At 60.4% G+C, this 27,809-nt stretch overlaps 4 protein-coding genes and 1 long non-coding RNA gene across 31 annotated transcripts in view; 3 read left to right on the top strand and 2 right to left on the bottom strand.

The window, feature by feature from the left end:
• ADD1 (adducin 1) overlaps window positions 1-5,575 on the top strand; it is a 90,996-nt gene extending 85,421 nt beyond the window's left edge. For 8 of the 17 annotated variants that reach the window (XM_061420981.1, XM_061420979.1, XM_061420980.1 and 5 more), the window contains 2 exons: window positions 1,244-1,330; window positions 3,841-5,575. In XM_061420981.1, coding sequence (XP_061276965.1) covers window positions 1,244-1,330; window positions 3,841-4,208 — 455 coding nt within the window. In that variant the 3' untranslated portion in view covers window positions 4,209-5,575. Of the gene's footprint in view, window positions 1-1,243; window positions 1,331-1,961; window positions 1,997-3,840 lie in introns of those variants that run through there. The other 9 variants (XM_061420991.1, XM_061420986.1, XM_061420987.1 and 6 more) reach the window with 2 other exon arrangements.
• Window positions 5,416-9,962, bottom strand: MFSD10 (major facilitator superfamily domain containing 10). 7 transcript variants are annotated; one of them, XM_061421015.1, is made up of 14 exons: window positions 9,728-9,962; window positions 9,092-9,309; window positions 8,888-8,984; window positions 8,633-8,736; window positions 8,195-8,353; window positions 7,953-8,114; window positions 7,590-7,698; window positions 7,377-7,488; window positions 7,088-7,196; window positions 6,910-7,000; window positions 6,663-6,732; window positions 6,491-6,580; window positions 6,203-6,362; window positions 5,416-6,023 (listed from the first exon to the last, which is right to left on the bottom strand). In XM_061421015.1, the coding sequence occupies exons 1-14, from the start codon at window positions 9,873-9,875 to the stop codon at window positions 6,021-6,023; spliced, it is 1,632 nt and encodes a 543-aa protein (XP_061276999.1). In that variant the 5' UTR covers window positions 9,876-9,962; the 3' UTR covers window positions 5,416-6,020. The 7 variants fall into 7 exon arrangements, with proteins under 7 accessions (XP_061276999.1, XP_061277001.1, XP_061277003.1 ...); XM_061421017.1 differs by having other exon boundaries at window positions 6,663-6,710; XM_061421019.1 differs by having other exon boundaries at window positions 8,195-8,285; window positions 8,633-8,704; window positions 8,911-8,984.
• A 1,566-nt stretch (window positions 9,963-11,528) lies between these two features.
• Window positions 11,529-26,872, bottom strand: NOP14 (NOP14 nucleolar protein). 4 transcript variants are annotated; one of them, XM_061420974.1, is made up of 19 exons: window positions 26,502-26,577; window positions 25,750-25,939; window positions 23,996-24,130; window positions 23,403-23,544; window positions 21,431-21,573; window positions 20,880-21,014; window positions 20,112-20,234; window positions 19,048-19,179; window positions 18,423-18,744; window positions 17,677-17,957; window positions 17,240-17,325; window positions 16,314-16,449; window positions 15,135-15,236; window positions 14,528-14,681; window positions 13,688-13,847; window positions 13,051-13,198; window positions 12,520-12,638; window positions 12,265-12,420; window positions 11,529-12,019 (listed from the first exon to the last, which is right to left on the bottom strand). In XM_061420974.1, the coding sequence occupies exons 2-19, from the start codon at window positions 25,765-25,767 to the stop codon at window positions 11,920-11,922; spliced, it is 2,592 nt and encodes an 863-aa protein (XP_061276958.1). In that variant the 5' UTR covers window positions 25,768-25,939; window positions 26,502-26,577; the 3' UTR covers window positions 11,529-11,919. The 4 variants fall into 4 exon arrangements, with proteins under 4 accessions (XP_061276958.1, XP_061276957.1, XP_061276956.1 ...); XM_061420973.1 differs by lacking the exon at window positions 25,750-25,939 and having other exon boundaries at window positions 17,827-17,957; window positions 26,502-26,872; XM_061420972.1 differs by lacking the exon at window positions 25,750-25,939 and having other exon boundaries at window positions 26,502-26,794.
• On the top strand, window positions 13,198-13,513 carry LOC133249933 (uncharacterized). The gene is made up of 2 exons (XR_009737179.1): window positions 13,198-13,283; window positions 13,358-13,513. It is a non-coding gene; the product is annotated as an uncharacterized LOC133249933 (long non-coding RNA).
• Window positions 26,873-27,023: 151 nt separating the features above from the next.
• The window catches only part of GRK4 (G protein-coupled receptor kinase 4), a 58,542-nt gene continuing 57,756 nt past the window's right edge, over window positions 27,024-27,809 (top strand). The window contains exon 1 of one of the 2 annotated variants that reach the window (XM_061420997.1): window positions 27,024-27,548. In XM_061420997.1, coding sequence (XP_061276981.1) covers window positions 27,497-27,548 — 52 coding nt within the window. In that variant the 5' untranslated portion in view covers window positions 27,024-27,496. The remainder of the gene's footprint in view (window positions 27,549-27,809) is intronic. The other variant, XM_061420995.1, reaches the window with a different exon arrangement.

The following is a 27,809-nucleotide window of genomic DNA, read 5'->3' as shown; positions in this document are numbered from 1 at the left end:
GGTGAGACTCAGGCATCTGTGTCAAAGGTGAGCACTTCAGGTACAGGGAAGAAAGCCTCTGGCCTCTTTTCCTGGTGGAAGGAATTTGTGTCCTCCGGCAGGAGATGTGCCGGCCTCTGTGCGTAGACACCTGGCTTCAGGAAGGGAGCTGTAGGTTTAGGAGGTGTAGGGAATACGGCACTTACTAGCCCTAAGCTATTAACGTGAAAAGTGACAGTGAGACGGGAGATTCTAGGAACTAGGGTAACAGTGGTATACACTTTTCCCTAAATGAGAGGTAGACTTGGAATTTTCTGGATCCTAGTTCCTGTGATTTTTTTCTCTGGGTTTTAGAGCATTTTACTTTAGGAAAAAAAATACGCATTACAAGTGCCAAGTTTATTCCTCTTTAATGTCTGTTTTATGTATTTCTTATCTATTTTATTTATTTAATACCTATTTTATTTCACTGTGCCAGTCTTAGTGGGGCTTCTTTGGTGGCTCAGAGTCTGCCTGCAGTGTGGGAGACCTGGGCTTGATCCCTGGGTTGGAAGATCCCCTGGAGAAAGGGCCTGGCAACCCACTCCAGTGTTCTTGCTGGGAGAATTCCATGGTCAGAGCCTGGCAAGCTACAGTCCATGGGGTCGCAGAGTCGGACGCGACTGAGCGACTTAACACTTTCACTTTTTCACCAGGCTTCGTGTGGGATGCGGGATCTAGCTCCCTGACTAGGGATCAAACCTGGGCCCCTGCATTGAGAGTGTGGAGTCTTAGCCACTGGACCACCAGGGCAGTCCCTACAGCTGCCAGGTTTAAAGTATTGGTAGAAAATGCTCTAAATAAAAGATTAAAACCAAGATTGTGCTCATGGAGTGTCCCTTGAAGTGGCAGGTAGGGTGTGGGTGCTTGGGACCTTGGGCTCTTCCTCAGCAGTGGGATGCTGAGGATGTGGGGAGGGGGCTCCTCACTGGGGGACCGGCCAGGGGTCCCTGGTCAGCACAGCACAGAGGCAGCTCTGGTGATCCCGAGATGCAGGTCCACACTCCAGTCCTCGTGGGCTTCCTTCATCCTCTTTCAGACAGCGACTGGGAAAAGCTGAGGACAGTGGCTGCGAGCTCTTGTCTTCCAGGCTCCGGCCTGTGCCCTCCTGGAGGCGGCCCCATGGGCAGGGCAGGCCAGCCCGGCTGCCTTGGAGGAGGGTGACGGGGAGGCCCTGGGGTTCACAGCTCTTCACACGCTGTCCCCGTGGTTTGTGCATCTGCAGAGAATCTGGACCAGGCAAGAGAAGAGAAAGAGAAGAGCCCTCCGGAGCCGCACACGCCCCCCAGCACCCCTGTCAAGCTGGAGGAAGGTGAGCGCTGGCTGGGGGTGGGCCTGAGGCCACCCCTCGGGGGGAGGGTACATGGTTGCCCAGGGCGCCCTCGCTGGGAGGGGGCAAGTGTCCTGACTTTGTGGAAGAAGAGCAGCTGAGTGTGGCAGGAGCTGAGCTGACACCAGTGGCCAGCATGCGTTTGCATGGGGCCAGTGCGTTGCTGGCTCTGCGCGCCCACGCCTCTGTGCCGTGCCAGCTCTGCGCTGAGAACTGCAGGCGGCGCAGACCCATAAGTGCGGTGCGCGTGGTCGGGGACAGAGCCTGCCTGCGTCCGTGACGTCAGTGTTGCCCACTGCTTGCACATTTCCTCCACCCTCCTGTGCTTGGGTTGCCCCGGAAGCGTCCTCCGTCATGTCCAGGCCCCTGGATCGCACTCTCTGGCCGTACGAAGAGCCCATGGAGAGTGCTGGGCCCCGGCGGTCTCCCAGACCACCTGCCTGTGTCTGGGGCCCATGGCCTCCGTGTCTGTCCTCCATCGTGTGCGTGGTGCTTCCCCTGCCTGTCCGGGGCCTTGGCCCCCCCCCGCCCTCTGTCCGTAACCCAGTGGCCGTGACTGATGCGCAGACTCTCTACCTGTGCTTTTCTCTTCCTGTGGCTGCGTGACAAGCAGGAGGTGGATGTGCTAAAGAGTACCTGTTACCATAGTAAGTACCGCCTGCCGCCTGGCCCTCTGCTGGTAATCGGAATTCCCTGTGCTTTGCCTCATTCTGCTTCTTTGTTGCTTGTTAAGTTTTGTTTTCTGTTGATTCAAAATAAAAAGAGCCCCCCCCACGCCCCGCCCCCCCATTCCCTGTCCTTGCACTGTGGGTAGTGACCCTCCTGGAAAGGGCTGGGTCACCTGAGCTGTGTGGTGGGCAGCCTGTCCTGGAGTCCTGCGATCCCAGGTGGGGCTGCTCAGACCACTCTGGGCCTCAGAAGTCCCAAGGGACCACATTGTCCTATTCACCTTCGAGACTGGTGCTGCTCAGTGGAGAGCTCTGCTCTGTCAGACCAGACTTGAGTCTAGAGTAGACTCAGACAGGCTGGGATTTTGCATGGGGGTTGCATGTATTTTGATCTTTGCTTAAGCTGGGTGCTTAAGCTTAAATCTGAGGGGGTGGGAGGGAGACATCACTGCTCTTGTTTAACGTGGCATTTGGTCCAGCGGTAAAAGTCGCCCCGCGCACCCGCAGGAGCCTCTGTTTCCAAGAGCGGATCCCCAGTGCCTCGTGTGCAGCTGAGCCACGCGGTTCGCTCTCCTAAGACCCGGGGTGAGGGGCTGGCGGAGGGGAGGGGCACGCCAGCCTCCCGGAGCCGCCCTTGCCCGCACTCCTCCTGCTCCTCTGCTCCCTGTCACCTCCTGAGGTTTCGCTAGATTGCCAGTGTTGCCTAACCTCCCAGTGGCTTGTAACTTTGTAGACTATGTTTAAAAAATCCATGAAACTGGTTTCCCCTAGGGCCCGTGTAGAAAGCAGGCCTCAGACTGTTTCTCTAAAGTCAGTGCCGTTTGGCTTACGTTTATGTTTCCATGTTGAGGGGCTTCCCTGGGGGCTCATTTGGTAAAGAATCTGCCTGCGGTATAGGAAACCTAGGTTTGATCTTTGAGTCAGGAAGACCCCTGCAGGAGGAAATGGCGACCCACTCCAGCGCTCTTGCCTGGAGAATCCCATCGATGGAGGAGCCTGGTGGGCTGCAACCCGTGAGGTCACAAAGAGACGGACACGACCGAGTGACGGACACGTCACTTTCACTTTTCCAAGTTCAGCTTCTTAAAATGGCTTGAATTTTTTGCCTGTCCTTTACGTTAGAGTTCATCTCTCTTTTTTTCCCCCCTTTTCTCTTTTTTATTTTCGGAGTTCATCTCTTTTTGAATTCTCTAGCCTACAGTGGCCTTTGGTGGTGATGTTGACGCCAGTCTGGGAGTTCACTTGGGGTTCTCCGTGGACTGCCATGGTTTAGTGTTCACTCAGGTTCTCCGTGGACTGCCACGGCTTAGTGCTCACTCGGGTTCTCCGTGGACTGCCACGGCTTAGTGTTCACTCGGGTTCTCCGTGGACTGCCACGGCTTAGTGCTCACTCGGGTTCTCCGTGGACTGCCACGGCTTAGTGCTGTCCTTGGGGGACCACGTGTCATGGATGCACGCTTAGGCGTAAGCTCAGGACCACTAATGCTCGTCCTCTAATGGTTCAAGTGTTTAAGGCAGAACATTGCAGTCCTGAGACTGTTTCCACGGGCTTTCGTCACTCTGTCCACGCCTGGGGACTGAGCCCCGGGACTGAGGCTGGTTTTGTCAGCCCGCTGTCCGTGAGAAGGAGCTAAAATCACCGTGAGACCGAGCCCACGTCTCACACTGTGGGCTGCATCCAGCCTTGGAGTAAAGTAGACCTTGGTGAGAGCTCCTTACTCTGCTCTAGAGTCACTTCCAGGGCAGCGTCTGTGCAGGGCCCTTGGGAGGCCCGGAGAGCCGGGCGGTGGCTCTGTAACCGTGTCTCTCCCGCCCCCCCACCAGACCTGCCGCGGGAGCCTCCGTCTGCAGACGACAGTGACGCTGCCACCTTCAAGCCGACTCTGCCCGACCTGTCCCCCGATGAGCCTTCAGAAGCACTCGGCTTCCCGACGTTGGAGAAGGAGGAGGAGGAGGAGGAGGAGGGGCTGGGTGAAGCTGGGGGCCCTCCAAGCCCCTCCGGGTCCCCCTCCAGGTCCCCCCCGGTGGCCAGCCCCGAGCCAGCCCCAGCCCAGGTGGCTGAGGAGGCTGCCTCCCCAGCAGCCGAGGACGCTGGCAGTGATGGGTCTCCGGGCAAGTCCCCATCCAAAAAAAAGAAGAAATTCCGCACCCCTTCCTTCCTGAAGAAGAGCAAGAAGAGGAGCGACTCCTGAAGGCCCTTCCTGCACACGCCGCGCCGCGCCCCCCATCCGGTCGCGCCCCCGTCCCGTGTAATGGAATGCAGAGGCCCGCCCCCGCCCCGCCCCCGTGTAGCCAGCGCCTCCCTCGGTGTGACCAACCCCCACGTAGACCGGTGCTAACCTCGCGTGTGTGCAGCGGCCTGGCCCGCAGCCTCGGGTTCTGGGCGAGACGCGGCCTCCACATCCACCTCGGAGCCAGCCCTGCCCTGCAGGGGTCAGCACCTCGGCCCCTCTTGTAGCTCCTCAAGGACACTGTCCCCCGGGAGCCGAGTCAGGGTCCCAGCTGGACGGGGGCAGACCTGCCCACTCTGGCCTTGACCCCTCCTGCTCTCCTCTCGTGAAGTAACCCGCGCCCCATCTCTGCTAGGCTTCCCTTCACCCCTAGGTCTCAGGTGACTGAATCAGACCCATAGCTTTCTGCTGGTGTTGCCTGCTCGGTGATCCTTGTTCAGATACACAGCCTCAGTCCTGTGAAAGCGCCCCAACAGCCCAGGCCCCCGGGATGGCCTTGGAGAGGGTCAGGGCTGAGCCGGCGCCCCAGTAGCTCATGGCGCAGCTGGTGCTGGTCCCCGGTCCCCTCAGCCAGAACCAGACCAGGGGCCTCGCTTCCCCCCTGAAGCGTCCTGAACCCGTCGTCATAGGGATGGCGCCTCCGGGGGGTGGTCCTGCGGACCTGCAGCTCCCGAAGCCCCGACGGCATGCACGGGCAGCACTCTGCTTCTGCTCTCTGTCCTGGGGAGGGCCTGGCACTGAGGCGGGTCTGCACCTGAGCTCAGCTTGGCTGGGAGGCTCATTCCCTTGGTTAGAGGGCAGCTCAGGGTGGGGGTAGGCCCCAGAGGTCCACTGACGTCCTGCAGTCACCCCAAGGCCCCTCCCGCCCTCCAGCGCCGCATCCGTGGAGCAGAGCCGGGGGCTGCTTGGCTGGAACTTGGGGTGGCCGGGGTCTCCTCGACAGTGGGCTGTCCCAGGAGCTCCAGAGCCAGCCTGTCCCGACAGGCCCCTGGGGTGAGGGGACCTGAGGCCGCCTGCATGGCGCTGACCTCCGCTTAGAGCTTCCTGGCAAGCTGCTCTCTGTGTTGTCTTGTCCTGGTGGTGGTCGAGCTCCCCACCCTCACCCTGCACTCAGTTAACCACAGGCTCCTCCTGCCCTCTCTTCCTCTCACCCCACATATGCAATGACTTTAATTTCATTTTTGTAGTTTATTTTAACTCTTTGTATCTCAACATGAAGTTTAGTTGCATATACAGACACAGGCTTGGGAGGACAGGTCCTACGGCCTTTCTTCATTGTAACATGTTTTACTCACAAATAAAATTCTTTACGCAGTTTCCTTGTCTAATCTTGGGAAGCAGTCTTGCATCTAAATTCCTTTTGTTCGCTCCTTTAAAATAGGACTTCATAAGTTTAATGTTCCAAAGATTCCAAAGTGAGCACTTATCTCTTGATCCAGCAGAGTTTGTCACTTTGTACCATGGGGGACACAGTCTGAGAAGCACCCTGCCCCAGGTGCCTTCCTCTTCCCCAGAGGGCGGTGTTGGGGGCTTCGGGCCAGGGCCCTGGGAGAGGGGAGGGGCGTCAGGCGGCCTCCCCACCCCCACCCCAGGGCAGACGGGAAACCACCGGGCAGAGCCTGGCACCCTGTGGTCAGTGCAGCTGGAACAGCTGTCACTCCAGTTGCTGCCCCTGGTGCCTGGGGGAGGTGGGGGGACGGGATGTGCGCTGCAGGAAGGCACTTGGTCTGTAACAGCTGCTTTGTCATGCTGAGGCCGGGCTGAGGCCCTGTGTCACTGAGAACAGAAGACAAGAAAGTGTGGAAGGTTTTAGAGTCTGATCCTGACAGGCAGGTCCGTGCTGGAGTATCTTGCACCCTAGAGCTGCAAGCCCCGGACCCCGGGGGCGGGGGTGAGGGGGCTGGAGGGGGTCAGGCGGGCAGTGGGAAGCTGTCCTGGCCCAGGCCCGCACTTACCGCGCAGCCCCCCATCCTCACATCATCGCAGGCGGGCGGCCCAGCTACTCGGCCTTGAGTGTCCGCGCCGGGGGGCTCAGGGTCCGCAGGATGGAGAAGGGGAGCAGGAAGAGCGCCGCGCACACGGTGTAACAGACACGGGCGCCGGCCAGCCAGTACGCTGTGGAGACAACGGGGGAGGTGACGGTGCCCCGGGCCCACCTGCCCCCTCCAGCTCGCCCAGCAACACCCCCAGCCCCGGTCTGGCCGGGCCTCCAGCATGCCCCGAGTGCCGTACCACGGCCTCACCTGAGGCGGCCACCACGGGCCCCACGGCCCTGGCCAGGGCGCCCAAGCTCCGCAGCGTGCCCATGACCGTGCCCTTCTGCCCGGGCGAGCCTGTGGGCGACAGGGGACAGCCGTCAGGGGCCCTCAGACCGCCTCCCAGGGGCTGGCCTCGCGCCAGGGCAGGGCCTCTCACCATAGCCGGCGACCACGGAGGACAGGCAGGGGACCACGACGGCTGCGGCTGGGAGGACACCAGGGAGACGCTGGTCAGTCGGGGGAGAGGCCAGAGGATGTGGGGGGAGGGGCCAAGCCCCGCCCCGCCCGGTCCTCACGCCCACAGGCCCCGCCCTCACCCGCCGGCCCCGCCCCCGGCCCTCACGCCCACAGGCCCCGCCCTCGCCACCCCACAGGCCCCGCCCCCGCCCCGCCGGCCCACTCACCCCAGGAGTAGAGGAGCAGCCCCAAGCCCAGGATGGGCAGCGTGTGTCCCCAGCCGACGAAGAGGGAAGCGGGGATGAGCAGCAAGATGGCCTGTGGGCGGTACAGCCCGTCTGAGAGCCCCTGTTGCCTCCGCAGAGCGCGGGCACCGCCTGCCCCCAGCCCCGGGGAACTCCATACCTGCTTCACAGCCGCGATTTCCCTGCCAGGGCGGATCCGCCGGGCGTAGGCGCCCTGGATGGTGGCCATGGTGAGACCGATGAAGAAAAACATCTTCCCCTGTTCTACCCTGCAAGGGGTGAGCCGTCAGCACCCCTGCCCTGCCGGTGCTGCCCTCACACGGCCAGGCAGCCGGGGTGACCTCGGTCCCCGTCCTCTGGGAGCTGCGCAGTCCGTCTCAGGACTCTGGGCGGGGCCCGGGGCACGCGTGTGCCGAGATGGGGATCCACCGGGGTGCGGGGCATCCCACCTGCTGAACCGGAAGCGCTGGTGCACCAGGAAGCTGAGTGTGAACTCCAGGCCGGAGAACAGGAAGAGGTAGAGGAAGTAGACCAGGCCCAGGCCGCGCAGGCTGCCAAGCCCTGGGGGGCGGTGAGGAGGGGCAGTGGCCCTGACGCGCATGCAGCCCCCAAGGCGGCCTGAGGGACCCCCCCAGCCCCACCCCCCAGGGCCGGCTCCTTACTGACTCCAGTGGGCGGGTCTCGGCCCCGCGCCACGGCGGAGAAGCGGAGCAGGGCCAGGGGGCTGAGCAGGTCCGCGGCGGCCCGGAACCCCAGGGTGACGGAGGGCGCCTGCGGGGGACAGCACTGAGGGCCTGCTAGGGGGTCTGGGGGTGGGCCTGACGAACCTGCTCGGCCCCTGCACCTTGCAGGGCCCCAGCAAGGCCGGGGGGGTCTGGGGACCACGGGGTCCCAGGAGGCGCTGTGCTCTCAAGAGCATCTGGACACCAGGAGGGCGCAGCCTGGCCTCCCAGCACCTGGAGCTGGGACACATGATGGGCATCCCCACCTCTCTCAGCCCGGGCGCTGTCTGGCTCCCATCTTACCCGCTTCTCTGGGGGCAGCGTCTCTGGCAAGAAGCACCAGATGAACAGCAAGTCGGAGACGGCGAAGAGCAGGGCCAGCCAGGGCACTGTATCCGAGGGCAGGAAGGCTCCCAGTGTGGGGCCCAGAGTGAAGCCCAGAGAAAAGGCCACCCCGATGACTGCCTGGGGAAAAGAGGGTGCCTGAGCGAGCAGGGAGACACGAGCCCCAGAGACCCCCACCCCTAAGCCCCAGGGCCACTCACCATGCCCTTGCTGCGGGCAGACGGTGAGCCCAGGTCGGCAACAATGGCGGTGCAGAGGCTAACGTTCCCCTTGCTGATGCCGCCTATCACCCTGGAGGCCAGGAAGGCCGCAAAGCTCTTCGAGGCAGCCCACACGGCGTACGAGGTGGCCACACCTGCCTACCCCAGGGCAGGTGCCGTCACTTGAGGCCAGGAGGGGCCCACAGTGGGGCTGGCAGGCTGAAACAGTACTCCTGGGACCCTGCCCTGTTCTGCAGCAGCCAAAGGCCACTTGTATGCCCAGTGACCCCTTGGCAGGAGCAGCTCTGCCACACCCTGGCTTAGCTCCAGAAGCCCCGCTCCCCCCAAACACCTCCCCCAGGGAGCAGTGAGGGCCAGTGAGGGGCCACGGAGGGCCCACAGCTGCCTCCCAGAGGGCTGCCAGGTGGACACGCGTACCAGGGACAGCAGCATCCCCGGGCGCCTCCCCAGGCAGTCAGACAGGGCCCCAGTGAGCGGTGCGGAGAGGAACTGCAGGAGGGAGAAAACGGAGCCGATCAGACCTGGAAGAGACAGAGCTCACGGTCACCACTCGGCCCGGGGGGGCCCCAAGGGAAGTGGACGCTCCGCGGGGAGAGGGGGCGGACCATGCCCCAGAGCGAGAAGGTGAGAACCAAGGTGTGGGGGAGGCCCCGGCCCAGCTGGGGACCCTACCTCCGAACAGGACGCTGTTGTACCTCTTCTCCGCTGGCATCCCGATGGCTGCTGCAAACCAGTCCACCCCGCGCTGCCAGGAGCCGTAGAGGGGGTCCTGGGGGACAAGGAGGCGTGGCGAACTCGGGCGTCTCTGAGGGGCTGGGAGCCAGGAGCAGCCATGGCGGGGTGCAGGGGCAATGGGGCTGGCGGGGAGGGGCTCACGTGGGCACGGCCGTGGCTCTCCAGCAGCCCGGGAAGTAGGGGCAGCAGCAGGGTGAAGGCCAGGAGGTCCAGCAAGAGGCCGAGGAAGACCACAGCGACCACGCGGGTTTCTGGTGCCTGCTGCTGGCGGATGGGCGGGCGCGGCGTGCAGCTCCCGCCGGCTCCACAGCCCATGATGGGAGCGGCTCCGATCAGGCCCGGCTGAGCGTGTGGCAGGTCTGCACGAGGGCACGGTGCACGAAGGCACGTCCGGTTACCCGGACTGACGCCCACCCACCTCGGGAGGAGAGGATCCCTCCGCCCGCGAAGTGTCCCCAACCCACTCACTGCCAGAGCGCCCCTGAAGGATCTGCCTGCCCCGTTACCGGCTGTCGCTCTGTGCGCCCTGCCCCCGACCCTGGGCAGCAGGAAACGCAAGCTGTGGGGGAGTTACGCAAAGAAACGGCCAGCCCGGGAGGCCGACCGAGGGGGGCCGGGCGGGGCATCGTGGCCCCGGCACCTCCCGGCCCCCGCCCCACGGCCCCGGGAGGAGCGGTCGGGGAAACCCAGGCCCAGGCGGAAGCAAGGGGCAGCCTGGCGAGCCGGAGAACGACCCCCTCCCACCCCGCCCCTGCCGCGGCCGCGCGCAGCACAGACCAGGGGGTGGACGGATGGACAGACAGACGGACGGACGGACGGACGGACAGACGCTCAGAGGACCGCCGGGAGGGGCGGGCGCGCAGACCCCGCCCCGCCCACCCGGAAGCCGGCGTGGTTCCCCGCTCGGAAGTGGGCGTGGTTTCATAATCCGGAAGTGGGCGGGCCGCCGCGCCCCCTCTTCCGGCTACTGGGCCTGGCCTCACCGGCTCCGGCCAGGGCTGGCGTCCTGGCGGGAACTGATCAGATCGGGGGCGCCTGACAGACGCAGCCCCATTTGCCCCTAGATTCTGCGCCCGAGGGACGACCCGCCCGCTGAGGACCCCAGGGCTTTGGGTGACCCGTCCGGAGGGCGGGGTCCATCCTGACCGGACCCTCCTCGCGCCGTCCGCCCCGGCCAGAGGCCTGCGGCCGAAATACAGTTGCGGATACGCGCAGTCGGCGCGGGGGCGCGGGCTCGCCCGCACTCGGGCCGCGGCGGGGACGGTGAGGCGTGGAGGCGGGACTGCCCGGCGCCCCGCCTGCCCGGGGTCACCGGGGAGGGGCAGCTGCCCGCATGGCGCCTGCGGACCTGGCTTGGGCTCCCCTGGCAGCCGGAGGCCCTGCCTGCACCTCCCGCTTCCCCTCCGACTCTTGAAATGCAGGCGTGTGTGGTCGAGCCGACCAGGACAGGCCACCCCGTCCTGTCCGCTCAACACTAATGCACTCCCCTGTAGACGACACGAACTTCAAATAAGCCTCACGGCAGTCCCTTTGCCCGGCGTACAGCTGTTCCCCTTGAGTACCAGTCCGCTTTCCCCGAGGAGCAGGCGCGGCTGAGGCGTGGCGGCGGAGCTGAGGTGGCTGGGGAAGCGGCCGAGCGTTTGGCTCTCAGAGCAGCCCTCTCTGGCGCCTGGCCAGGCGGTCACAGCTGCTGTCACCACCAGCTTCTTAAGCTCCCCCTCGGCCCGAGGAGGCAGGGCTGAGGCGGGCATTCTGCCTGGTACTAACCTTTTCCAGGGCAAGGGCTGCAACGGGGTGCAGAAGCCCGGGACGGGCCGAGGTGGGGATGCAGGGTGACACAGAACCCGGAGCTGGGGCCGCTCCCCCTCCCCACAGAACTCGGCAGCAGCACCTGGGCGCCCAGCGGCGCCCAGCGAAATAGCAGCGACAGCAGTGTAAGTTTACATGAGGTGGAACCTTGAGGCTGTACAGCCGGCCGGCTACACAGCGAGAAGCCAGCCCCACCCGTGGCCCCGACACCCACCAGGGCCTGACATCTGTGGAGTCGCCCACCTGGCGGACACCTACGGGAACAATCCTGGGGGGACAGCGGAGAGGACGCAGGCTTATCTGCTGAGGCCGTCCCCAGTCCCCTCCGCCTGCTCCCAGGGGGCGCTCTGGCCCCAACACTGCCTACAGCTCCACAAATCACTCGACTCCCACCAGCCTCCGCTGGGGAGGTCTGAATTGGTCACCCTCTTTCTCATCTTGCACATGCCCAGTCTGGCCGATTGATCCTCAGATCTCTCGTGGTCACTTCTGTGGCTCGTGACCTCAGGGACAGACTCCGATGTGAGTTCTAGGGCCATCTATAGCTCCAAGGCCTCCGCCACGTGCCCTGGGGCCACGTGGGGAGCCAGGACCCTGGGGGACTGGGGCGGGCAGGGAGGCAGCATTCTGTGCAAGGCTGCAGCCCCAGGGCCACAAGGGTTGGCAGGCAGCTCCTGTGTCCTTACAGACACAGCCCAACCCCTTCCACCTTCCCCAGTGGTCAGCCACCCAAGGCTGGATTAGGGTGACACCAATCACAGCTGCTGGGTGCCAGGAAACAGGTGACTTCTTTCTTTTTTGACTTCCAAACTGTGTGCACACTTGTTTCACTGATAACTGAAAATCAGGTAACGTTATAAATACCACGGCAAATTGCACACAGAGGCGCGTGTGCCTGATTGAGCAGAGATGCTGGCCAGGACCCCGCCGCCCCGAGCCCCATGATGGAGCTCAGGACTGTCTGTAACCATGCCCAGACTGTGTAACCACGCAGTCTATCGGCACGCTGCTCCCGTGGAGGCCTGGTCCCACTTCCACAAGTGCAGTTCGTCAGGAGAGGCTTTTTAACAGGAACGAAGTACAGGAGAAAACTGCGTTTCAGACAGCAGCCCCTCGGTGTTCAGTATACAGTATCTCCTTGTCTTTTTATAACATATAATTTATTTTTTGAACTTCTTCCTCTTCAGAGCCTTCCATTCACCCTCCTGTGTGGCCAGGCTGTTAAAAAGTTGCTTCACTTTTCGTTTTCTTTCCGCATCCCTTAAAAAAAAAAACCCACCTTTTGATTACTTTTTGGGGAACATCTTGCCCTTTTTCACATCTGAACCAGCAAGTGAGATCCATGTGGGGTTGGTGACTCAGTCCAGGACACGTGGAGGACAAGTGAGTGGGACATACCCCCAGGCTGCCCTCCGCCCTGGCCTGGCCACGGGGCGCTGGCATCGGGGTTGCGGGAGGGCCCGGCCTCCCCCCATCAGAGTGCCCGCCCCGCCCGCCCCGCTCACCGCTCCATGATCTCCGAGAGCCGCATGCGGGCCAGGAACTGGTTGTCCTTGCGGATCTCCCTGACGGCGCCTTTGAACTCCCGCTTGTGCTTGTGTATCAGCCTCCGCCGCTCCTGCTCCTCCCTGGTGCTGCCCTGCTTCCTGCCGAACTCCAGGCTAAGGGTGCAGAGACCGATGCAGGAGGCTGTCCTGGCGCCCGGGCCCCCCCAAACCCCCGGCCTCCCCAGGCTGGGGTGCTGGGCCCTCGGCACTCACACTTTGACGAGCCGGGGGGTAAACAGTTTCAGCGGCACCGGCTTGCTCTTCTCGCAGACCAGTGGCCGATAGTGCCTCGGCTGGTTTTCCATCTCTGTCAGAATGCTCCGACTCAGCTCCTGCGACGCCGAGAAGCTCACTCAGGCGGCCCACCCATGGGCCGGTGCTCGGCCCTCCCGCCGCCCCTTCCCTGAGCCCCTCGGGGCTGTGGGCCACGGCGGCCTCAGTGCGTGGCCTGGTGGGACCTCGGGCCCACTGAGACCCATAGAGCAACAGAACTGAACCCTGTCCCCCAAGGAGCCTGACAGCGGGGTGGCCCGTGGGGAGCGCACAACGGGGACCGACCCCACTCACACGCGGGCGCTCCCGGGCCAGGAGGGCTCCTCTCCCAGCTGCTTGTCGCACAGCGGCAGGCGCAGAACCCCGCTGGCCGGGGGCTCTGGCTGTTGGGAGCATGTGGCGAGGGGCAGCCCCCTGGAGCCTCTGAGCGGAAACACCTGCCCACCCGCCCGCACCCAGACCTGGCCTCACCTGGAGCGTGGGCGGGCAGCAGCGGGTGGCCAGGTGCTCCGTCAGGAGGGCTTGGAGGGGCCGCGCGATGTCGTGGAAGGAGGGCAGGGCGCCATAGGCGAGCACACAGCGCCTCACCAGAGCCAGACACACGGCCAGGCAGGACAGCCTGCAGGACGAGAGTGGCCCCATCACCCAGAGCCAGCAGCTCCCTGGAGGTGGAGGCCTCCCCCACGCGGGCCAAGGGCCTCCAGGTCAGACATGTGCCCTGAGCAGCGGCCGCGGGGGACGGCAGGAGCTGAAGATGACATCCTGTGTTCCCGAGCAGGAAGAAGGCTTCGGGACACGCAGTGACAACTGAGAAGAGTGGCTCCACCTTGGTATCAAGTTGAACAACCCACATACGTGAGAGAGACCCAGGAAAACTGACTCACTCACTATGACGGCTGAAGCCCTCATCTTAAATAAACCTCACTTTGCTGAACTCATTTGTTAGATCTAATAGCTTTCTGCGGAACCCTGAGGATTTCCCACAGATAAACCCAGTGAGCAGCGGTAACGCAGGGCATCTTCACAGTGCTGGGTGCTGTCCGGCTCCTGGCCTGGCCTCTGAAGTCCAGGCTGGTGCCACAGCCCACAGCCCCGGGCCTGCATGTACCTGGTGTGATTGGCCTCCGTCTCAGTCTGGGCTTTCAGGCCGCCTGCCCACTGGAGGGGGAGGCTTCTCCTCTGCCACGTGGCCATGTCCTCCTCATCAGAAACCAAAAGCAACTCCGAGTTCTTCCCAAGTGCTCTGAAAGGGTGCACCAGAGTGTAACCTGGGTTCCGGGTGGGACAGGGAGAGACGGCCTGAGATCACGGGCTGCAGGCAGGCTCTGCAGGGTGAAGCCTGCGGAAGTTCACTGGACAAGCATGCACTGTGTTTACCACCAGAGATGAGGGGCAGCTCTGGCAGGGGCACCTGGGCCAAGTCCAAGCGCGGCAGTCCCTGCCCTCGTGGGCACGCTGGACTGAGCATCAGCAAGAAGCGACAGACCAAGGAAAAGCAGAGGAGGGTGAGGGGCCCCTCAGGAGAGCCGGCCGGGCGGGGGCAGGATGGCGTTAACCATATGAAAACAAGTGAAAGGCTCGATAAACCGTAACCATTACTCCATCCCCACCCCCAATACTGCTTCCACTCACGACCGACCCGGAACACCACGCTCGCGCGTTTCTGGCGCAGAGTCTGCCACCTGGGGGTCCTTTACCCGCACTCGGCTCACTTGTGCCACGTGGAGAGCGGCTACTGTGCACAGCACGCCCAGTGTGATCCTGACTTCACAGTGAGGCTGTGTGCGCGCGTCCGCACGAGCGGAAAGGCTGCTCTGGACGACAGCGCTTTTGTCTTCTAACTTTCCCACGCTCTGAGCTTTCTACTTTTTTGACTGTGAATTATTTCCCAAGACTTTAAATTTCTGAAGCACAATATACTTGAAAAAGCTTCCTGGAACCAACTCACCTTGGCTCTGCTTGTTTGGAGTTGCCATGTGAAGAATCCCAGCGAGAAAATTGATGAGCTCAGGAATGAACCTCTGGGACAGAGCCACATAGTCCAGGAACACGCAGCACACGAAGAGCCCCTTGACAGCGTCTTGCAGTGACCGCACAGGGCACTGGTGAGGAGTGCAGGGCTGGTCAGGAATGTTCCGGAACGCCTGCTGGCAGGCACCCAGCTTCCCTAGGACTCTGGCCTCCGCGGTGGAGCAGAGGTGGACGAGGGGCCCCGGAGACGGGGCTCTGTGACCACGAGGTCCACCGCTCGTGGGGAACCAGTTATAACCCCCACAGTAAGCGGGCACCGACCACATGCCCATCGAGGAGAAGGAACAGTTTGGACTCTTAAAGCCAGCAGGGGTCTGACGGGATGCTGCGCCCTGTCACCCTGTCCAGGGGCCCTGGGAGGGGCACCGCCGGCCTGATGCCACGCCCTGTCACCCTGTCCAGGGGCTCTGGGAGGGGCACTGCCGGCCTGCTGTGTTCGCAGGCCCTTGCAGGGGGGTTTTGTTCAGTCACGGCCCTTGCACACTCCAAGGGGAGCAGGCTCTGATGAGGACTGTCTGACGTACCTTGGTGAGCAGCTGGCTCAAGCACAGCAGCGCAGGCGTGATGACCGGGTGCCAGAAGTCAGAGGTTGGGAACAACATCCCAGCAATTTTCAAGTAAATGAGCTGGAGAAGCAGGCCACCACCCAGATTAGAGGAGGGACGCACAGGACAGCCTGCTGTGCGCCTCTGTGCTGATCACAGAAGCAGACCCCACTCGCTGGGGACAGTGACCCACGCTGCCAGGACACTAGGCCCCAGACAGGCGGGAAGCAGAGGCTGACACCTCAGGCTCGCCACCAACCAGTCAGCAGAAAGGCCACGAGCTGGTCACACAGCCGCGACCCTCACCTCAAAGTTGCCTTTAAACCCCTCCCCAGAAACCCATCGGGAGTCTGGGTCTCTTGAGCATGAGCAGCCCGTCCCTGTCCGGCGCCTGCAGTAAAGGCTGTGCTGTCCTTCCCCAGGACCCACAACCGCTCACTGGCTCTGCGAGCATAGGACAAGCGTGGACCCATTTGGTTCGGTGACATCAACTCCTAAACCCTCACGCCAGCCTACAGGTCATGGAGCACTGCAGCCACTGCTCCTGCCCGCAGTGGGGAAGGCCCGGCCCGAGAGCCCAGATGGGGACTGGGGTGAAGCCCAGGTGGCCGGCTAATGCCGGCCTGCCCCGCAGGAAGTCGCTGCAGGGAGGCCAGCTGGGTCCGCTCGGACACGGCTCCACAGGGAAGGGGCCGCGGCTCCCAGGAGGACTGAAGCCACGGACCCTGGCTCAGGCCCCTGCTTGAGGAGCCTGTTAACCACCAACATGAAGCCTGGACTCGCAGGTTCCTGCCAGCACCGTTAGCTCATTTTCAACCCAGAGAGCAAAGAATGAGATAGTTGAGCAGGATCCCTCCAGTGAGCGGACAGGACAACAGCCCTGGAGTGTGTGAAACCTCAGAAACCTCAGAGCCGTCAAAGCGTCCTCAGAAAAACACGCACCCAGTGTGAACGGCTCTGTTCACAGAGAAAGCAAACCAGGAACTCTGTTCCAAGCACACGGCAGCTCACTGTTAACGGTCAGCACTCCTCCCGGGCCTGGTCCTGTGCGATCCCCGGATGGCCCTGGAGGCGCTGGGCAGACACCCCCTAGAAGCCCCCACCCCTCCGTGCCAGGACACCGCACAGGACGGCCGATGTCTGCAAGCCCCCGCTCACCACGTCCAGGCCTGGGAAGGCTGCCCGGCCTGTGGTCTCAACGGTCCCTTCCATCTCGTGCATGGCGTCTCGGAGGACAAATTTCACAGCGTCACTTGCAGACTCAGGAAACATCTGGCAAAGGTTATACAATGGCCTGTTAATCAGAAACACAGGTCAGGGAGGATGTCTGCAGGGAACAAAGATAAGAAACCTCACATTCACCATTCTGCTGTGGCGTCAGCTGCCTACCACGTTGGAGCCGGAAGCCCTGACTCTTATGCCTGACAGGCCGTGCTGGTGACCCAGGAACTTTTCCAATAGTGTCTGTGATAACCTGGACTCATTTTCACCTTGTCCTAGAATCCTGGTTGTGACTTTCTGGCAGTGGTGGCAGAATGAGTCCCGTCTGCCCAAGTCACAGCCCGGGGAGCAGGTCCCGCGCGTCCTGAACCCACGGATGCCTCGCCAGCTCTCCTGGGGGCAGAGGCTGCACAGGGGAGGGCGTGCAGCCCAGGCCGGCCTGGGGTATCTGCTGTCATCACCCCCCGCCCCCGACTCAGCACCCTGGCCACTGCACCCTGCTCCAGCCAACAGGGCCCCGGAGCCAGTAGCTCTGCCCGCAGGGGCCCTTTTGCACAGGGTGTAGACCCAGCCCAGAGCTCCCACGGGGGCAGGAGCAGACAGCGAATGGAACAGATGAGCCAGCAAATACTCCAAACAAGCCTGAAGGGGCGCAGCTGTCACAGGCCCATTTGTTCGGCATTTAAAACACCACCGTCCAGGGCGGTGGGGAACACGCGGACAGGACTGAGGGCCGGAGCTCGCTGCGGGTGCAGGGCCAAGGCGGCCTCCCCGCTGCCGAAGCCACTTTACGACTTTGCTAAATGGCACAGAATTTGTTCAACTTGGCCCCTGGTTCCAGATAACCCCCAATTTTCACTCACACAACCAGCTTGTCGATGACGCCGAGGTCTGGAGGGTCGCTTACAGCCAGGTCTCCAATGTATTCCAGAAGGAAGCCGAACAGTTTCTGCAGGAACAGGGTAGGTCAGCGCCCAGGGCGAGCCCAGAGAGCCCCACCCAGGACACCCGCCCCCACACCCTCGAATGGCCGGCGGTGTCGAGGGCTGCAGAGATGGGTGCGAGATGGGAGGCAGGCTGCAGGGCGGGGCATGCAGGGCCCGGGTGTGGCTCCCTCGGCCGGGAGGCAACACCAGACTCCTGGATGGAGAATGTGACCAGCCCCGCTGTGGTCAGGGAGCGGCTTTACTGGGAGAGGACAGGCACACGCCCAGCATCCACTCCCCGGAACCCTCGTGCGGGGTAGACTCATGGTGGGTAGTGCCGGGGCTCCCCTCACACCCCCGGGCCTGCCACGGACCCGGAGCCGACACCCATCCAGGCCCTGCTTGCTGGCCCGCCCCCATGGAAAGTAGCCGGCCGCGAATACGGCGAGCGCTCGGTGGCCGTCGGTGCCGTGGCTGCCAGGCCTCTGCCCGCTCCTGGTGCCGCAGGGGGACAGCCAGCGTACTTCCAGCTTTGCTTTGTTCCCCACTGCGAGGCTTGGGTGGTTGCATTTCTGAATTCTCTCCACAACCAAAAGCTGGTCTTCCATCGATTTTCCGGACAGTAAAGACTTCAGTTCCTCGCAGGATTCGGGAACTATCAAAATAACAAACAAAAAGCACAAAACACGCTCCACACTTATCTTGTAAAATGAGAACTACTCACATTTCCGGTAACACAAACAGGAATACTGAACACAAACTAAGCAACAGAACTCCGTTTGCTTCCCCCACGGAGACAGTTCCGCCCACATCATAGAAACCCTCTTCTTATGTGAGTATCACGAGTTCCAACAGATCTCCCTGGAGGACAGATTCCCCTGGCAGCCCTCAGCACTGCGGAGTCACACAACGGCCAAGAGGCCGCCCGGAGCCCTGGGGTCAGGCCCGGGGGACGCTGTGGAGAAGGATGACCGAGTCTCTCTGCGAGCCAGGCTGGCACAGACAGGCAGGGTGGGGGTGTGGCCGGGTTGGCTCCTCCCCCCTGCTAACACAGCCCAGCCGGGCAGCCTCGCCAGGTCCCCCTGCTACTCGGAAACCTCAACGCCAGGGGTCTGCCAACCTGCGAAGGTGTAGGGCAGCTGGGCCCTGGCTGCCGCCCGGTCGTCCCTTGGCAGCCGCTCTCTAGGGCTTGGATGCTGATCCCCCTGGAGCTGCGTGCGCACTTCCACGCTGTCGGCGTCAGACTCCCGGCCCACAAGGCCGTCGGCGCTGCGGGCGTCCTCGCTGTTGGCGTCAGACTCCAGGTCTGAGTGGCCGTCCGGGCTGTCACTGTCCTCCGGGCCCCCCTCGCTCCAGCCTTCACCCTCCTCCTCTTCTTCCTCTCCGCTCTCCCCACCACTGGAGTCCCCACTTGGCTCCTCCTCGACGTTCATCTTCCCATCCTGCGAACAGAGCGCGGACACCAGACACATCAGTACTCTGGTACAGCAGCCAGTATGGCTGTGGCCGTGCCCGAGGGCTAGGGGCCTGGGGGCACCGGGCCTCTCCCACCCTTTCGAGACCGCTGCGCGTCCGTGGGCTCAAGGCCTGGGACCCGCGCTCTGTGGTCCCTGCCACCAGAACTCTGGGCAGAGAAGCTAGCTGTTTCTAGAAAGACAGTTTCCGTCTGTGGTAAAGCTATTAGGTGAGAAACCAGAAAATCTGCCGCTTTAAATGAAAACCAGGAAAGAAGGCAAACACCTCACTTTGTAAGAAAGCAAGCGCCGGTCATCTGTGTCCAGCACGAAGCCGTCATTCAGGTCGTCGGCCGACAGGTGCTTTGGTCTCTTGCTGTGCGCATCCTCGTCTCTCCCGAGCATCCTCCGGAGCCTCTCGGCCTGAGCAGGAGGAGGGTCACTGCTGAGCGCGCGCCGGGCAGGGACGCAGGCCGCCCAGCGCCCCCGGCCTCGCAGTTGCATCAGGCCTGCCCTCTGCTTTCTGTCTTCAGCCAGACAGGCAGCCCTCGGCACGCATCGTATGGAACACTTATTTAACAAAAATAAAAACAAGTATCGCAGCAGAAATACTTCTGGCACAAGGAAGAAAAAACCCTGTTAGACTGAGGTTTCTCTGGCCAAGTGACGCCCGCCAACCAGAGTGAACTTCACTCGCCGCCAGACCCCAGGAGAGGAGCCCAACCCCACGCTGAGGCCCGACACAAGTGGCCGGCTCCGTCTACACCTGAGCACCAGCGGCAAACACCGCAGGCGGCCCCCGGTGGGAGCAGGAACAGCCAGAAGCGCAGGAGCAAGCCTCTATTTTGTGTTTGTTTGTAACATACGGAAAACTTAAAAAACTTTTAAGAGAAAAACGTGAGACAGGAGTGCACTGTATCGCCAGCAGCTGTTTTGAGGTAAATGAATTAGGAAAAAATGTCATTTTTGTTATACTGGGTATTATCTGCTTTTTTTTTTTTTTTTTTGCTTATAGTCAAAAATATAGTAAAACAGTATTTCAGGGCTTCCCTCATAGCTAAGTTGGTAAAGAATCTGCCTGCAGTGCAGGAGACCCGGTTCCATCCCTCGGTCAGAAGATCCTTGGAGGAGGGTGTGGCAACCCACTCCAGTATTCTTGCCTGGAGAATCCCATGGACAGAGGAGCTTGGAGGGCTGCAGTCCACAGGGTCAGCCCATGGGGTCACAACAGTCGGACTTATGGACTAAACCATCACCCTCATCACCACAGTAAACAAACAGAAACTTATCCGTAGGCTATAAAGAGCCCACTGATAAAAGGCTTCCCAGGGCAGTGCCCCCAGCCCCGCCAGTACCTCCAGGCGTCTGAGACGCTCCTGCTCCTCCCTGGCCAGCTCCTCCTCCGTTTTCATCCTGTTAGAGGGCTGCGCTTTCATTTCAAAGCCGAGCTCACGAACCATCATGTCATATGCATCAGGCTAGGGCAGACAGAAGAATTTTTTTTAAATAGAAAAGACGTGCACGATTAGCTCCGCACGCGTGCCGACCGTGGCTGCGCGCTGCTATGGAAGAGGCCAAACTGTGTCCTGAGTCTTTCTGCTTGTGTGACTGGTCCTGGTCGGGCCTGGCAGACACTTCTGGGCCACATACAGAAATTCTTCTCCAAATACATCTGCTTTAAGAAAACTAACCCTTGCCCATTTAGGCATTAAGTCCCCAAACGGGGTCCTGAGGAAAGAACAGGGAGGTCGACGCACAGATGTGCAGACGGCCACAGGGGAGGCTGGTGAAATACTACTATTTCTTAGAAACCAGTGACTCAGAAGACGGCAGCTTTTTCAACACTTACACTAAAATTCGGATACCCCCTGAAGGTCTTCCCCCACCCCAAGTCTTCCTGATACCAAGAAACCACCATTTTCTTTAGTGTCATTTTTCTGGAGTAAATATTGAAATAACTTCCACTTTACTTCCACCCCAACGGAACACACATCAACTACCTCAATATCAAAGTTCAACAAAACACTCAGGTCCTAGAAAGGAGAGCAGATGCCCGGCTCCCCCTTATCTGTGGAAGAAGTGCATGGCTCGAGGCCAGGCCAAGCGAGACGTGTCCGCCCCACCTTGGGCTTCTCCTTTCCGCCTCCACTCTCAGACTTGGGCGTCTTGCAGGCCAGGAGAGCCTGGATTTCTTTCCAGTCTTGGTCTAGCTTCTCTGTGAGTTCAAGGGCATCTTCCCGTTGAGCCTGTCTCTCCCTCTGGGGAAAAAACACAGATGGAACACACCCCATTACTGTCGGTGTCCAGGCCCCACTGGACAACCGCTCAGCCAACACCCACCTTGCCGACTCAAACAGACCATGAGAAAGGAGCCTCTCAGGAGCCCACCAGGCAGAACCAAGTCCCCGCTGTGAGGCTGTTCCTCGACTCCTGATATGCGCCAAAACCAACTCAAAACACCCGTCCCCCAAATCAAACTCCCAAACACAAGAAACCATCAGGGTACCTGCCCGATGGCGTTACCACGCATCCTGTGCTCCTAGTCAAGTGACCACTTTCATTACATTCACAGAAAGTTTTAATACAACCTAAAACCGCCCAGCGAGAAAAGGCGGGGGCGTCCCAGCGCTGAGTCCCAGGGCAGAGCTGCCCTGGCACGAAGGAAGCTGCTCACCTTCTCCTGCTTGGACCTGGCGATGAGCTCCTCAATCAGCTCCCTGCGGGACTTGGGTGGCTCCTCGCCCCCGCTGGGCTGCTGGGCGGCCTTCCCGGGGACCGGCCCGCCTCCGCCTCCGAAGTGCGTCGCGGTCAGCTCGGCTGCAAATGGAGCAGAGAACCCCGTGAAGCCCAGGCCCCCCCAGAAGCGGGTTTTGTAGTTGCTCTGCCGGTGTTTCTCCGAGCTCGGTCCTGAGAACCCATTCCACGTTCAAGAGGAAATTCTCACTGGGTGGTCACTGAGATCATAGGTACAGCGGCACTTAAACCAGACGAGCCCCTCTGAGAAAGCCCAGAGACACAAGAATGGGTCAGTGACTGGTTCCTCTGCTTCCCAGAATGCTCTGCACATTATAAGGGGGTCAGTGACTGACTGGTTCCTCTGCTTCCCAGAATGCTCTGCACATAATAATGGGTCAGTGACTGACTGGTTCCTCCGCTTCCCAGAATGCTCTGCACATTATAAGGGATCAGTGACTGACTGGTTCCTCTGCTTCCCAGAATGCTCTGCACATAATAATGGGTCAGTGACTGACTGGTCCCTCTGCTTCCCAGAATGCTCTGCACATTAGAAACCACAGTCACGTAGTGTTCTACTAACTCAAGATTGTTCACAATGTTTTCTGAAAATAAAAATTTATAAACAAGGTGCTAGGACATGAAAGATCCCAGAAAGGATTCTCAAAGGAAAAATAAAATCTGTTGGCGCACTTAGTACAGGATTTAATTAGAAAATTTGAGTTGACTTTTAAGATGGAATTCTCCTAAGCAAGGAGAACACGTATTATGTAGTTGAACAAAACAGAATGTTTCCTAATGGTTCATTGTTAAAGGTACAGTAAATATATTTTTAGAAGTTAACAGGCTTTTCTCGTACAAGTTACTTAGATTTTGATGAGCTTGCTATAAAAACCAGAGGACAGGAAGCCTCAAAGGAACAGCTGAGTCCCCAGGACCAACACCTGGAGCTGGACGCTCACTTTCCCCAGCCACCTAACACCACAGCTCCTCGAAGCAACATGGCGGGGGGCTGCCGACTATGTGATAAAGGTCATGCCATCAAACGTACGGGCCCTTCACCCACAGTGCAGGTGAGTGTGCGTTAACAGTGAAGTGTGAAGAGCTCTGAACAACAGAAAGTGCAAAACGAAAGGCTCTGGAGATGAACTACGTTCTCTCTCAACCACAGAGCCTCAGCAGTCGTGCCCACCTCCTGGTACTGTGGATGATCCACGGGCCACCCTCATTCCCAGGCCTCCTGCCCCCGCGTCACCCACAAACCAAAAGGCGGTCATGGGTTTAATGTGTTGGCTTTCCACACACCAGGAAGCAGCAGCTTTTCTGAAGATGCTGAACAGAGGGTATTTTAATCTACAAGGGTGAAATCCTAGTGACACGACCCCGACCTTATAGAAGGGCCCAAGATGATCAGACCTGAGCTGACTCCGAACTCAGTTCAGCTGCATGTCAATGTTAACTCAGTTCAATGTATATCTCCTTCATTACTACCTATAAATAAGCAGCTCAATGTTCCTTTCTCCACAAAACTGCCACAATTGGTTCTGGAGTAAACAAAGCCTAAGAGAACTAGATAAACACTGTCCTGGAACACACTTGGTCAGAACCAATGACTCAGTGGTAGCAAAGCAGAGTGGGTTTGCACAGAAGTGCTGTCCAGGGATTAGCACGGTGGGTTTTACCTACAACGGATGGACAATCTCCCCAATTCTCTGAGTTCATGGGTAAAATGAGCTGGGGTAAAGTTTGAACAAGAGAAAGCATACAGAAGTGCCTTCTCAGCTTACAGAAGTCTGTATATCTTATGGACGCATACACCTTTTGAAAGGTCTGCAGCTGCATTTTCTCGGAGTCTGGGCAGGAATGGCAGGAAGAGCGTCCTGGAGCAGAGCACGCGGGTGCCCGGGCCTCACCTGACAGCGCTCCCCGGCCCTCAGTGTCGCTGTCACTATCGACGATGTCGTTGTGCTTTTCGATATCCGCCAAAGACTGGCCGTAATGAGTTAATTCTTCATCTTCATTTAGGTTGTAGATGCTTTTTTTTTCATGTTGTCGCTAACAGGACAGAAAAAAAGTCCATCTCCTAAAATTTCCATATTCATTTAAAGTTTTAAAAAAATTACTTTTTTCATTTTTGTGCAATGCGTCAATGCTGCTTTAAGATGATTCTGGGTCATTTGAGCAATGATTCAGACAGAAACAGAACCTACAGAAGGTAAATAAATCAACCGGCCCATCTAAGGCGCTGGGAAATGGCACTAGGACCTCACCACCACACTCGGACCCCCTCCAGGATGCGTCACTGCTGTGCACTCTGGCTGAGGCATCTCTCCGCCCAGCTGGTGTGTGCAGAAGGCTGCTTCCCCTTGGGCCTAGCCAGGCGAGCCACACCATTCATGATTCCCCGCTGTCACCCACAGAAGCGTAACTGAACGAGGGGGACTGGCCTCCTCCTCCTGACTTCTGGGCAAGGAGACAGCAGGGGACCCTCCCCCGTCTCCCCTACCTGCTGCTCCAGAGCAAACCTCTTCATCATCTTCTCCTCCGGGCTGATGCTGCTGTTGTACTCCCCAAAGCGTTTATCTCGGAACACGTTGGACTTATCCCTTTCCTTGTACTCCTTCAGCAGAGTCTGGGTGCGCTGAAAAGCAGATCACAGAACTGTCTCTCACTGGTCCTGGCAACTCTGAGCTCTGATGCTTGGCAATCTGGGTCCCCAGAATGGAGCCACTTCCGCAATGGGACACACTGACGGGTCTAATGAACTGGAAGACACCATTTTTTATGCCTCAGGCCACTGAAACTAACAGTCCAAGAAAGACCAATCTATTGGCTACAAAAACTGATCTCAATTACTGAGGGGAAACTGCCAGACAATGGAGTCAAGAGGAGACCAGGAACCCAGGGGATTCGCTAGGGAGTGCTGGTACCTTGTGCCTAACACCCAAGGTTACAGCAAAACAACAGCAACCAGAAAAGAGCAGAACAAACGAGTGCTCAGAGGTCACTCTGCCAGGTGAAGCAGCCAGATGAGTTGAGGTTGGTAGCTGAGAGAAAGAGAAGCCAGGGAACCAGGAGCTGAGTAGCTCTTTATGTCAACACCACCACCACCATCAATTACAGAGACTGCGGCAGCATTGCCTGTCTTCGGCTGGTTATGTTCATATACGTGCCAGTATCTGTATATATGGTTGACAGGGAGGCCTGGTGTGCTGTGATTCATGGAGTCGCAAAGAGCTGGACTCGACTGAGCAACTGAACTGAACTGATTGCTAAAATCTGTGTGTGTGTGCTGTTGCTTCAGTCACATCTGACTCTCTGAGACCCCACGGAGTGTAGCCCGCCAGGCTCCTCTATGGGATTCTCAAGACAAGAATACTGGAGTGGGTTGCCATTTCCTCCTCCATGGGAAGGGAAGACCTGGATCAAACCCGAATCTGCTGCACTGCAAAGAGATTCGTTACCGCTGAGCTCCCAAACCAAAACTCACAGTGCTCTCTGGGTCATTCGTGGACACGCATGTGTTGCCCAGGAGGTGGAGACAAGAGTGAGGACTTGGGACCCCACCGCAGCACCGCCTCCCAGTGCGGGCTCCGGGAGGCGCCTACAGCCTCATCTGAAAAGGAGAGAATGGCAGTTCCTACCTCAGTCTCCTAAGGAGAAAACAGGACACTGAGGCTTAAGTAGGGAAGACACATCTGTCTGTTCTGGAGCTCCTGCTGCCCCCACCCTGCCCCAGCCTGCCCTGAGGTGTGTGGTGGGGGCATGGCGGAGTCAGCGGTAAAACTGTCTTGTCTTCCACTACTGCCAGTTCCTTCAAGTCAGGATGATGTCTGATTCCATTCAAAGATCAGTCGGATCGCACACTGGGACAGCACAGTTTATGAGCCCATGAAGACAGGGTCAGGGGTTACTCCACCTTTACCCCTTCACCTGCCAGAACAGAGCCTAAACAAGAGCGCTCAGTGGTGTGCCAAGCTTTCCCAGGTGTTTAAACCCAGTGCACACCCTAGCCCTTACCAAATGTGTGACTGTAGGAAATTTACTTGTCCTTTCCGTGCCTTCATTTTTTCACTAACCTACTAATGTCTCCTCCTCAGGATGACAATAAATAGTTAAAACCACCCAATGAGCATGTCTCAGAAGCTACATAGAGAATGCAAGTAGAATGGAATCTGAAAGTACAGAATAGTCTGGGACAGTAAACACAAGAAAAGGGATGGCTGTGAGGTTTTCCAAAAAGGTTAGCATTTCAGTTACCTTGCAAAGGACAGTCATGTGCTTCAAAAGTGAAGTTGCTCAGTCGTGCTGACTCTTTGCGACCCCATGGACTGTAGCCCACCAGGCTCCTTGGTCCATGGGATTTTCCAGGCAAGAGTACAGGAGTGGGTTGCCATTTCCTTCTCCAGAGGATCTTCCCGACCCAGGGCTCGCACACGGGTCTCCCGCACTGCAGGTGGATTATTACCGTGTGAGCCCACCAGGGAAGTCCTATGTTGATGCATTCCTTCACCAAGCATCTACTGAGCAGCCTGTGTAATCCCTTATCCTTAAACCAGCAGAGCTCAGTCTCAAGGAAGGCGGTTAAGCTGGCCCCACGGTGACCAGGGCGGCACAGAAGTGATTAGCTATGTCAGAGGAGGCTGGACCTGTGCTCTGGGGCTCCAAGGAGCGAGAGCGGTTCTGCAGGGCGATGTCGCCCCATCACACGCAGAAGCAGAGGCAAGAAGGTGCACACACTCCAGCCGACACACTACGCACACACGGCGTCTAACTGCGCCGGGCTGTCCTGAGGGATCTCTCAGGGGACGCGTCCCACCCTTCCAGCCGCCCGCCCAGGAGGTAGGTACCATTGGCACATCCTATGTACACAAGGGGAACCAGCACCGTCGCCCGCGCGCTGCCGCAGGGGGTTGGGACAGCAGGGCCGCGCGGCTGGTCCGGGCCGGCAGGCAGGGCAGGGGACCCCTCGGAGGACGCCCCCTCCCCGGAAGGCCCGGCTCCCCGCTGACCTTCTGAAGGGCCCGCGCGCGCGACACCCCGGGCAGGCCCACGTCGTGGCGCGTCTTCCTGCCCAGAACCTGGAACTTCTGCCGGTTTACTTTCACCTCGAATGGGTTGGGGTTCGGCCTCGCCCGGCCCCCCAACGCGCCCGCCGGGGCCGCAGAGGCCTTCCCGCGCGCCGCGGACCTGGCCTTCCCCATGACGACACACGCCACACCTCAGGGTGCGGACGAGGAAGAGAAGGCGGCCGCGGCTCGGGTTCCCTCAGCAGACACGTGCGGCTTCGCAGCCTGAGACAGCCGCCCGCATCTCGCGATCACTGAGGCAGCGAGAAGTAGGAACGTTGGGTAAAATACTGCCACGCCCCCGCGCAGCCTTCTCGCCCACAGGCCGAGCGACTACAACTCCCAGCAGGCCGCGCTCGCGCCCGGCACCTCCGCCCCGCGCGGGGCCTTCTGGGAGCGGTCGTGGCCCGCGAGGCGCCAGCCCCGCCTCAGGGCGCTCTGGCTCCCTCGTCTGGAGAGCCGTTGGCGGGGAAGCCGGCCGCTGTGCTAGTAGGTGGCGGCGGCGGCGGCGGCGGCAGTAGCCGTCGCCGCCGGGGGCCGTGCCCCGGCCAGTGAACAGCTCTCAGGGCGATGGGGCCGGAAGCCTGTGCCACGGCGCGGCGGCGGTGACCGCGGGGAACCGGCCCTCTAGCTCCGCGGCCGCAGCCCCCGGCCCCGGAGGCAAGGCGGCCGGGCGCCCTCAGCGTACGAAGCGGCGTCGGCGTCGAAAGCGGACCCAGAGGCGGCGGCAAGGGTGGTGGCCGTGGCCGTGGCCGGGGCCGTGGCAGAAGCAGCAGGTGCAGGAGCGGCGGCCCAGGGCGGGACCCGACGCGGAGTCGGGCGAGCGATGCTCGGGGGCCGCCCCGCGGTTGGCCCCCGCCTCGCCCTCGCCTCCTCCCGCCGAGAGAGCCAGGCGACGGCGGCGGCGGCGGCGGCGGCGAAGACGACGGCGGTCGTCTATGGAGCTCGAGAACTTCTTGGCCAACACGATGCTGCTGAGAGCGCGCCAAGGTGGGTGCACAGCGGCGCCCCGACCCCGCCCGGGTCCTGAGCCCGTGCAGCCCGAGCCCTGCCGGGAACACCGACCCTGCCGCGGCCCCCGGATTTTCCGCGGAATCGGACCCCCGGGCCCGCGCAGCCTGACTCTCTGGAGTGCGCGGTCAGCGAGTGGTCAGCCCGGGCACCTAACGCCTAAGCTGCTCCGTCGCCTTTCGGCGCCGCCTCGGGACCCGCGTGAAGGAAGCCCGCGCGCTTCTCCAGTCAGTCTGCTCT

Source organism: Bos javanicus, chromosome 6 (assembly GCF_032452875.1).
Source record: "Bos javanicus breed banteng chromosome 6, ARS-OSU_banteng_1.0, whole genome shotgun sequence".
Classification (NCBI taxonomy): domain Eukaryota; kingdom Metazoa; phylum Chordata; class Mammalia; order Artiodactyla; family Bovidae; genus Bos; species Bos javanicus.
Note: the sequence above shows the minus strand (reverse complement) of the source record. Positions and strands in the feature narration are given on the sequence as shown.

Coding starts and splice junctions, on each gene's coding strand:
- MFSD10 (XM_061421015.1), bottom strand. CDS start 9,875: ATGAAACCACGCCCACTTCCGAGCGGGGAACCACGCCGGCTTCCGGGT. Junction 7,489..7,589: donor AGACCCGCCCACTGGAGTCA/GTAAGGAGCCGG, acceptor ACCGCCCCCCAG/GGCTTGGCAGCCTGCGCGGC. Junction 7,197..7,376: donor CAGCGCTTCCGGTTCAGCAG/GTGGGATGCCCC, acceptor CACCCCTTGCAG/GGTAGAACAGGGGAAGATGT.
- NOP14 (XM_061420972.1), bottom strand. CDS start 26,693: ATGGGGAAGGCCAGGTCCGCGGCGCGCGGGAAGGCCTCTGCGGCCCCG. Junction 14,682..15,134: donor TGAGCCAGCTGCTCACCAAG/GTACGTCAGACA, acceptor ACTCCTCACCAG/TGCCCTGTGCGGTCACTGCA. Junction 12,020..12,264: donor CTCTCGGAGATCATGGAGCG/GTGAGCGGGGCG, acceptor TTTTTTTTTAAG/GGATGCGGAAAGAAAACGAA.